Source organism: Danio aesculapii, chromosome 8 (genome assembly GCF_903798145.1).
Source record: "Danio aesculapii chromosome 8, fDanAes4.1, whole genome shotgun sequence".
NCBI classification, from domain to species: domain Eukaryota; kingdom Metazoa; phylum Chordata; class Actinopteri; order Cypriniformes; family Danionidae; genus Danio; species Danio aesculapii.
This window is the reverse complement of record NC_079442.1, coordinates 51948780-51959942: the sequence shown is the minus strand read 5'-3', so window position 1 is coordinate 51959942 and position 11163 is coordinate 51948780. Positions and strand designations below refer to the sequence as shown.

The 11163-nt window shown below is 32.5% G+C and overlaps 1 protein-coding gene across 1 annotated transcript in view; it reads right to left on the bottom strand.

Annotated features, from left to right (window-relative positions):
* The window catches only part of plat (plasminogen activator, tissue), a 48273-nt gene that overhangs the window by 10231 nt on the left and 26879 nt on the right, over nt 1-11163 (bottom strand). The window contains exons 6-11 of the mRNA XM_056464171.1: nt 10030-10204; nt 9672-9763; nt 8056-8230; nt 4727-4812; nt 2158-2220; nt 416-620 (exon numbers count right to left, since the gene is read on the bottom strand). Of these exons, the coding sequence (XP_056320146.1) occupies nt 416-620; nt 2158-2220; nt 4727-4812; nt 8056-8230; nt 9672-9763; nt 10030-10204 (796 nt within the window). The remainder of the gene's footprint in view (nt 1-415; nt 621-2157; nt 2221-4726; nt 4813-8055; nt 8231-9671; nt 9764-10029; nt 10205-11163) is intronic.

Here is an 11163-nt window from a genome sequence, read left to right as displayed (position 1 = left end):
TCTATCTATCTATCTATCTATCTATCTATCTATCTATCTATCTATCTATCTATCTATCTATCTGTCTGTCTGTCTGTCTGTCTGTCTGTCTGTCTGTCTGTCTGTCTGTCTGTCTGGTTGTCTCTCTACCTACCTGTCTGTCTGTCTGTCTGGTTGTCTCTCTACCTACCTCTCTGTCTGTCTACCTACCTGTCTGTCTACCTACCTGTCTGTCTGTCTACCTGTCTGTCTGTCTGTCTATCCATCCATCCATCCATCCATTCATCCATCCATCTATCTATATATCTATCTATCTATCTATCTGTCTGTCTGTCTGTCTATCTATCTATCTATGTCTGTCTGTTTCTCTGTCTGTCTGTCCATCCATCCATCCATCCATCCATCCATCCATCCATCTATCTATAGACACACACACCTCTGCTGGAAGCAGTGAGCGGCTGAGAGGATCCAGCAGGAGTCTATGAGGACGCCGCCGCACAGGAAGTTGTGTTTTTTTGAGCGCGGCAGGTAAACAGTGATGGCCGCCTGCCACGGCTGCTCTCTGATGTCACTGGCCTGACCACCGCGGATCCTAAACATCGGCAGCAGGTTAGACGGAGACTCACGCTGACCACACACACCTGACAGACACAGACGGAGGAAAAGATGAAGGAAAAGACTCACACTTGTGCTGTATTGGAGAGTTTTTACAGACATACACATTATATACACAGTTGAAGTCAGAGTTATTAGCCCCCCTTTGAGTTTTTTTCTTTTTTAAATATTTCCCAAATGATGTTTAACAGAGCAAGGACATTTTTACAGTATGTCTGATAATATTTTTTCTTCTGGAGAAAGTCTTATTTGTTTTATTTCAGCTAGAATAAAAGCAGATTTTAATTTTTTAAACACCATTTTAAGGACAATATTATTAGCCCCTTTAAGTTATTTGTTTCGACTGTCTACAGAACAAACCATCGTTATATAATAACTTGCCTAATTACCCTAACCTGCCTAGTTACCCTAATTAACCTAGTTAAGCCTTTAAATGTCATTTTAAGCTGTATAGAAGTGTCTTGAAGAATATCTAGTGTAATATTATTTACTGTCATCATGGCAAAGATAAAATAAATCAGTTATTAGAGATGAGTTATTAAAACTATTATGATTCGAAATGGGTTGAAAAAAAAATCTCTCCGTTAATCAAAAATTGGGGAAAAAATAAACAATAAACTAATAATTCTGACTTTAACTGTGTATATGTGTGTGTGTGTATATATATATATATATATATATATATATATATATATATATATATATATATATATATATATATATATATATAGTGTGTACACACTACCGGTTAAAAGTTTGGGGTCAGAATGATTTAAAAATGTTTTAAAATAAGCTTCTTCTGCTCAAAAAGGCTGCATTAATTTAATCAAAAATACAGTAAATATTGTGAAATGTTATTGTGCTATAAAATAACTTCAAAAGTAGTTAATTCCAGTGATTTTAATGATGAATTTTCTGCTTCATTACTTAAGTCTTTAGAGTCACATGATCCTTTATTATTATTATTATTATTATTCTTATTATTACTATTAATGGTAATAGTAATAAAGTAATAAAGCAATAATGACTGGAGTAATAATTTCACTCGAAACTACATAAAATAAGAAAGCAGTTATTCACAATTGAAATAAATATTTAACAATTGAATAATTTGTTTAACGTTTATTAAATGACGCCTTGATTAAAAGAATTTTCTTTATAAAGAAAAAACACAAAAAAAGTATATAAATAAAGATAATTTATAAGATAATATTTAAGATGATTAAACAATATTTTGCTCATTGTTGTACAGTTGGTATTTTGACTAGTTCAGTTCAGTCATGGATAAAAAAAACACACCAAATCCAACAGCAGGTGGCAGCAAATTGCTGTTTAATCGATGTTTAAGCTGACATTCAATACAAAAATTCAATACCAAAGGCATCATTATTTCATTTATTATTCCTTGTCACCTCTATTCTGAATTATATTAGATTTTTTGGAAAGTGAATGAAGTAACATCTATCACAACTCCTGTATTTAATGCATGCAGCACACATTACAGCACAGACCCTTTTACATGAGTAAAAACCACCCATTTACTTCTTTTTCACATTCTCTTACCTTGATTGTTGGTTGTTGCAGGGGCTCGTGGTCCAAGTGTTGTGATTGAGGGAAGTTTCCTCGCTGTGGAGGAAAGACAAACATGATTAAAAATACACACACATCAGGGTGGTATAGTAATGTTCATTGGTTAAATGTTATATTTATGTTGTCTTACATCTTTGTTGTCTAGTCTGGTGTATGCATTTAAGACTTTTACATTTTTGACCGTGTGACAGACAGAGCGAGTCAAAGCACCGTCTACTTTTACCGGATAAGTCATTCCAGAACTGTTAAAACATTAATATTAAAAAATGAATTAATAATAGATAACGCATTTCTAAATTAACACTAATAAATTATATTAATACATTAATTATTATATTAATTATATTAATGCATTCAATATTTATGAATTGCTATTTTAAAAGTAATAAAATAAGAAGGGGGTGTCCGGATTTACATTAACATAATTCTGGAATGATTACTAAATTAATAATATATAAATAAATAAAGTAATTAATAAAATAACTTAACTTATAAATAATAAATTAATCAAATAAATAATAAACTAAAAAGGGGTGTCCAGATTCAAATCAATGTAATTCTGAAATGGTTAATACATTTATGTAAGTAAATTGATAAATAATAATGAATAAATTAATAAAGTAATAATAATATATTCATAAAATAAATAATAAACTAAAAAAGGAATTTCAAATTAATATAATTCTGGAAAGGTTAATAAATTAATATCAATAAATTAATAATAAATCAATAATAATAAATGGATTAATAATAAATATTAAACAAAATAATATTTATGAATTACTAAAATAAATAAATAAACTAAAAAGGATGTCCAGATTCCAATCTATGTCATTCTGAAATGATTAATAAATAAATATGAATAAATAAATTAATAATTAATTAATATGAATAAATGAATAAAATAGATAATAAACAAAAGAGGGAGTGTCCAGATTCAATGCAATTCTTAAATGGGTAATAAATTAAACATCGATATTAAATATTATTTAATATTAATGTATTGATGATAATACATTAATATCAATGCATTAATTAATCATAAATAATAAATTAGTATTAATAAATGAATTAAATAAATAATAATATAAAATCTGGGTGTCCATTTTCAAATCAATATAATTCTGGAATGGTTAATACATTAATATTAATAAATTAATTAACAATAAATAATAAAATCAATAACAAACTAAAAAGGCGTGTCCAGATTCAAGACAATTTAATTCTGGAACAGCTAATAAACAAATTTATTAATACATAAATTATTAATATATTTATATTCATATATTAAAATTAATACATTAATAATTATTAATTAAGAAATGAATTAACAATAAATAATAAACTAAAAAGGCGTGTCCAGATTTAAGACAATTTACTTCTGGAACAGCTAATAAATAAATAAATTAATACATAAATTATTAATATATTTATATTCATATATTAAAATTAATACATTAATAATTAATCATTAATATTAATAAATTAATTAACAATAAATAATAAACTAAAAAGGCGTGTCCAGATTCAAGACAATTTACTTCTGGAACAGCTAATAAATAAATAAATTAATACATAAATTATTAATATATTCATATTCATATATTAAAATTAATACATTAATAATTATTACATTTATATTAATAAATTAATTAACAATAAATAATAAACTAAAAAGGCGTGTCCAGATTCAAGACAGTTTACTTCTGGAACAGCTAATAAATAAATAAATCAATACATAAATTATTAATATATTTATATTCATATATTAAAATTAATACATTAATAATTATTACATTTATATTAATAAATTAATCAAATAAAAAGTGCCCAGATTTAAATCAATGTAATTCTGGAATGGTTAATATCATTATCAATAAGTAGTAATATAAATATTAAACTAATAAGAGGATATCCCGATTCAAATTAATACATTTATAGAATGCTTAATGAATTAATATCAATAAACTGATTAATAATAAATTAATAAAATAAATAAGGAATAAAAAATACAATAAAAATGTATAAAAAAGACTACAAATAAATAATAAATAATAAATATAAATAAATAAAAATGGATTAAATTAGACACAAAAAAGTATATCTAAAAAGTAGTATGGTTTTGAGGTCTTTTTGCATGTACTTTGATCAGACATATTCTCTTAATTTAATTTAATTTTAAGTTAATCAGTTTTAGAAAGACAAATATGCCATAACCAACTCCTGTGGCTCAGCTTAAAAAGTTTAGGGGTTTTGTTGGATGTATTTTGCTCAGGCATCTGCTCTGAATGAAGAAAAAAAAAGTTCATCAGTTTTAGAAAGACAAATAAGCCATGACCAACTCTTGTGATTCAGCAAAACTTGGTAGATTTCACCCAAAACGTGCAATCTAAAGCTCATGAGCAGATGTGGAATCACAATAGTTTCCAGAAGTGAGCAGATTTCATTTCTCTAAGACCAAACACTGGATCTGTTCATCAGTGACTCAGGCTTTTAGCATTGTGTACTGATCAGTTGTTATAGCAGCTCTATACACACTTACGGCACTGCGGGACGTCACACAGTTCCCAGGTCAGCTGAGAGCCTTTATAGACGTGACACCAGGGGCCGAGGTCTCCGTCTGGGTTCCTGAGAGACAAAACATTGAGATTTAGAGGAAGACGATGGTATTTCTGATGCTCTGGGAACAATGAGGATGAGATTTACACTGTTTTAACCACCCTTTTAGGAGCTGCAAACAGGATATAACTATGGACAAAGCAAAAAAATGTACTGCACTCGGTAACTATAACAGTAAAGGTTCATTGATGAATAATAGTTCTAGATAACTCTAATACTTAGGTTTTAGATATAGACCACAATATATAATACACTACCTGACAAAAGTCTTGAGGTCGATCCAAGTTTTAGGAACAACAAATAATAACTTGACTTATTTAGAGGCTTATATGAAAGGCAAAGGCCTCTAGATTACGCTTATTTTACCTAAATAAAATCTGATCATGTCTTGATTTTGAATGATTTCATTAGGACAGTAAGGTCTGACTTTGCTTAGACAAAAGTCTCATCACTGAACCTTCAATAATGTCCAGTATAGAATATGTGCTCATGCTGCAGTGGAAACAGAATGAATATTGTGTCTGACTCCATCATGAGCTTGGAGGACTGCATCCATACATCTCTGCAATGACTCAAATCACTGATTAATAAAGTCATCTGGAATGGCAAAGAAAGCCTTCTTGCAGGACTCCCAGAGTTCATCAAGATTCCTTGAATTCATCTTCAACACCTCCTCCTTCATCTTACCCCAGACATGCTCAATAATTTTCATGTTTGGTGACTGGGCTGGCCAATCCTGGAGCACCTTGACCTTCTTTGCTTTCAGGCGCTTTGATGTGGAGGCTGAAGTATGAGAAGGAGCGCTATCCTGCTGGAGAGTTTGCCCTCTCCTGTGGTTTGTAATGTAATGGGCAGCACAAATGTCTTGATACCTCAGGCTGTTGATGTTGCCATGCACTCTGAAGATCTCTAGCACGCCCCCATACTGAATGTAACCCCAAACCATGATCTTTCCTTAACCAAACTTGACTGATTTCTGTGAGAATCTTGGCTCCATGTGGGTTCCAGTAGGTCTTCTGCAGTATTTGTGATGAATAGGATGCAGTTCAACAGATGATTCATGGGAAATATCCACCTTCTGCCACATTTCCAAATGATCAACTCGAAGTCAAGTTAGTATTATTTGTTGCTCTTACAACTGGGATTTGCCAGTCAGTGTATATTATATATAGTTGAAGTGAAAATTATTCACCCTCCTGTAAAACGTTTTTCTTTTACAAATCTTTCAGTTGAACAGATTCAGGAATTTTTCACAGTATTTCCGATAATATTTTTTCTTCTAGAGAAAGTCTTGTTTGTTTTATTGAAGAGAAATCACATTTGATTGAAGAACCCAGATTTTATTTTTTTTATTATTATTTTTTGTATCATTTTATTAAAATAAATAGCTTTAAATGCATTTATAATTTTTGGAAATGATAATTTTTTAATCATAAAAATGTTAACATAAATTAGTTTAAATAATTTCAGCCCTATATTAGTTGGTATTAATTATGATTAACTGTACACAGATATGATATACAAAACATACAAATACACATGTGCATATATATGATATGTGTGTGTGTGTATATATATATATATATATATATATATATATATATATATATATATATATATATATATATATATATATATATATATATATATATATATATATATATATATATATATATATATATATATATATATATATATATGTATATACATACTTATATATACATACATATATATATATATATATATATATATATATATATATATATATACACACACACACACACACACACACACACACACACACACACACACACACACACACACACACACACATTTCTAAACATAATAGTTTTAATTTCTAATAACCTAATAATAATCTTTGCCATGATGACAGTAAATAATAATAATATTTGACTAGATATTCTTCAAGACACTAGTATTTAGCTTAAAGTGACATTTAAAGGCTTAACTAGGTTAATTAGGGTAAAGTTAAGGTAATTAGGCAAGTCATTGTATAACAGTGGTTTGTTCTGGAGACAATCCGAAACAAATAAGGGCAGCCGACATATCACCCAGTTTTTGAGCCTGGTTTCTCTCTAGGTTTTTTTTTCCTTCACTTTTGCCAATTGAAGTTTTTTTTTCCTCACCGCTGTCGCCACTGTCTTGCATAGTTCAGGACTTGTAGATCTGCGAATCGATGGATTCCTCCACAGTGTTTGGACTGTGCAGTGAATATTAAACCACACTGACCTGAACTGAACTGAACTGAACTGAACCTAAACTCTGAAAACTGGACCGACACTGTTATAAATCACTATAATCTTCTATGTGAAGCTGCTTTGACACAGTCTACATTATAAAAGCGCTATACAAATAAAGATGAATTGAATTGAATTGAATTACTGAGGGTCAACATGTTGAGATTGTAAACAGTTTTAGGTACTCAGAGATTGTTTTAGATAGTGGTTTAAACTTTGGGTTTCTTTGGTTAATCTTTTAATGTTATTAAGGGTATTCTGAGGAAGGTCTATACCAGTCTGCTTGAAAGTAATATCTCCTATAATATTTATTGCTGGTTTGGAAATCTTGGAGCTAGAAGCATGTACAAACTTGCAAACACAGTTAGTAAAATCATGCTGGAGTCCCAGAGGCAGCTTGTGGAACTGTATACAAACCAGACTAGACAGAAAGCCTCACAGATAGTTCAGGACTTCACTTACCCTCTTCATTATGAATTTGAAAAGCTTACTTCTGGTAGACGATACAGAATACCCAAAGCAAAAACTAATATTTTTAAGAAATCTTTTATGCCGTCTCCTATTATTATACTGAACAAAGTAGTTTATATGTAATTCTGTGACGCTGTGAATCTGTTAGTGGTTTTATAGCCAGGGTTGTGTGTTGGGTATCTATGGTGTAGGAAGCTTTGTGTTTTGTATTTGTGATGTTTAGTAACATTTTGTAAGGCCAAAGACGAAATGTGTGGACAATAAAGACTTCTAATCTAATATTGCTTAAGGGGGCTAATAATATTGACCTTATAATGGTTTTAAAATTAAAAACTGCTTTTTTTCTAGCCTAAATAAAACAAATAAGACTTTCTCCAGAAGAAAAAATATTATTGGAAATACTGTGAAAATTTCTGAATCTGTTCAACATCATTTGGGGAATATCTAAAAATTCACAGGAGTAATTCTGATTCAGCTGTATGTGTCGTGCAGCTAATGTTGAAGCATTAATAATTGATCTTGCCTGCAGAAGTTGTGGCTGCCGATGCCCATCTCTCTGGCATCAGATCTCCATGCATGGTAGATTTTATGAGAAACAGCGGGTGAATCCCACGGCAGACACTTCAGACCGCTGCGTGTGACCGCTTTCGTCCCTCTGTAGGTCTGACCTGATCTCTGAGCACACTCCAGATATGGGTCTGACACAACAACACACAACATTACACACACGCACTGTTTCAACATGCATGTTTGTGTCTGCACTGTAAAATATGCTGGGTTCCACATAATTCCTCGATGTTGTCCCTACATAAATGGATTATGTTAACTTGTTTAAGAGGACTGAACATAAAGCAATTAAGTTGTCCCCTAAAAAAAACACAAGAATTGAGTTGTTTCAGCTCATTTTAAATAAGTTGTTGGAACAAATAGCAAACATTCATTCATTCATTCATTTTCTTTTCGGCTTAGTCTCTTTATTAATCTGGGGTCACCACAGCGGAATGAACCGCCAACTTATCCAGCACATGTTTTACGCAGCGGATTCCCTTCCAGCCGCAACCCATCTCTGGGAAACATCCATACACACTCACTCACACACTATGGTCAATTTAGCCTTCCCAATTCATCTGTACTGCATGCTTTTGGATTGTGGGGGAAACCAGAGCACCCGGAGGAAACCCACGCGAACACAGGGAGAACATGCAAACTCCACACAGAAACTGATTGTCATTACATTTTTACAGCGTTATTAACTATTATTAAGAGTTTTGCAAACCTTAGGTGTGGATTGAGTGAAGGTATATGTGTATGTATGTATGTATGTATGTATGTATGTATGTATGTATGTATGTATGTATGTATGTATGTATATGGTTTGATATTATAATTTTTCCTCTGTATTTTATGTTATTTATTATTATTTTGTATATTTTATTTATTTATTTACTTATTTATTTGAAAATGTTGATTGTTTTATTTGGGGATTGTTTTGTGGGTTGTTATAAAATTATTTAAAAAAGAGAGTTTTGCACAGAGTAAAATGTTAGCAGCAAACACTAAACATGATATGTTCACTCGGATTATCTAGAAGTACTTAAAGTTAAACTGAAACTGAATATATAAAAACTAAATAGAAATGTGGTTAGAAAGCTCAATGGTTAGCACTGTTGCCTCGCAGCAAGAAGATCGCTGGTTTGAGTCCCGGCTGGGTCACTTGGCATTTCTGTGTGGAGTTTGCATGTTCTCCCTGTGTTGGCGTGGGTTTCCTCCAGGTGCTCCGGTTTCCCCCTCAGTCCAGACACATGCGCTATGGGGGAATTGATGAACTAAATTGGCCGTAGTGTATGAGTGTGAATGAGAGTGTATGGTGTACTGGGTTGCAGCTGGAAGGGCATCCACTGTGTAAAACATACTGTATGCTGGATAAATTGGCGGTTCATTCCACTGTGGCGACCCCTGATAAATCAAGGCACTAAGCGAAGGAAAATGAAGGAATGAGTGAATAGAAATGTGTTCACAAAATAAAACTAAACAAATCCAATAATGGAATGAACTGAAATGTACAGCAAATTTGCTGAACTTCAAAATGCAAACCTTTAATAACCTTGCGTGTGTATATGTGTGTGTTTGTGTTCATACCTATTACACATGTTGGTAAGGAGCAAAACTCCCATGAGATCTGAGCCTTTTTATATACATAACACCAGGGTTTAGAGTCTCCGTCTGGATTCCTGCTCAATAAAACACAAAGCAAACATAATTATTATTCATCTACTCTCAAATAATCATAATAATAATAGTCATACCATTTACTACTGGTTTATTTCCTGCCTATTATTAAGATATTAACTGTTTATTGGCACTTATCAAGTAAGATGTTGAGAATATGATGTTAAGATGTTGAAAATATGATCCCCAGTATCGTGCATCCCTAACACAGATATCAATGCTTGATCAGTAAGTGCATGCATTATGAATACAGTGTGAGCTCTAGCACCTGCAGTAGTTGTGGTTTCCCAGACCCAGTGTGCTCGCCTCTGGTCTCCTCGCAGTGAACTTCTTCCCTCGCAGAGAGCTGGAGTTCCAGTTAATACACTCCAGTCCTGACGAACTGATGCTCCATGAGCCTCGATATCCCAATCCCTGACCCCTGGAGCATCTCTCAAGAGTATCTAACAGAAGCACAGACTCTCATTCATATGCATGTACAGTCAAGACCCAAACTATTCACACATGGCAAATTCTGACTTAAAGTACACAAGAAATTAAAACTATTCATTCATTTTCTTTTCGGCTTAGTCCCTTTATTAATCTGGGGTCGCCACAGCGGAATGAACCACCAACTTATCCAGCACATGTTTTACGCAGCGGATGCCCTTGCAGCTGAAACCCATCTCTGGGGAGCACCCGGAGGAAACCCACGCGAACGCAGGGAGAACATGAAAACTCCACACAGAAACGCCAACTGACCCAGCCGAGGCTTGAACCAACAACCTTCTTGCTGTGAGACGACAGCACTACCTACTGCGCCACTGCATCGCCCCAGAATCAAAACTAACAATGTTGATTTTGTAAGCTCAATAAAAATAGTTTGTCCTTGTAGTCTAAAATTAAAATCTGAAAATGCACTTCCTGTTTGTTTTCAGTTCAATTCTCAGATTAGGTCTGTCTGATGTACTGGGTGTGGCTAAAATACTTGACCACGCCCCTCCAGCTCCAGAGGACGAGTCTGTTAGGTTGTAATAACTCTCCCAAAACCCTTTTCCCAATCTTTCTGAATGAAACGCCTACTTAAATACATCCAATCAGCTCGCAGTAGAAAAAAACAAGCCACGCCCACTGTTTCCTAATTTAATATTCTGTTTCTCTAAAAACTTTCTCTAAAAGTCTGGTTCATGTGGACTTTAAAGTTACTTTAATTCAACCAGCAAGGTTTGTTTTTTGACCGTAAGAGACACAGACTCCTTCTTTCACAGAAAGTCTTATTTGTTTTATTTCGGCTAGAATAAAAGCAGTTTTTAATTTTTTAAAACCCATTTTGACAAAATTATTAAGCTATATTTTTTTATCGATGGTCTACAGAACAAACCATCATTATACAATAACTTGCCTAATTACCCTAACCTGCCTA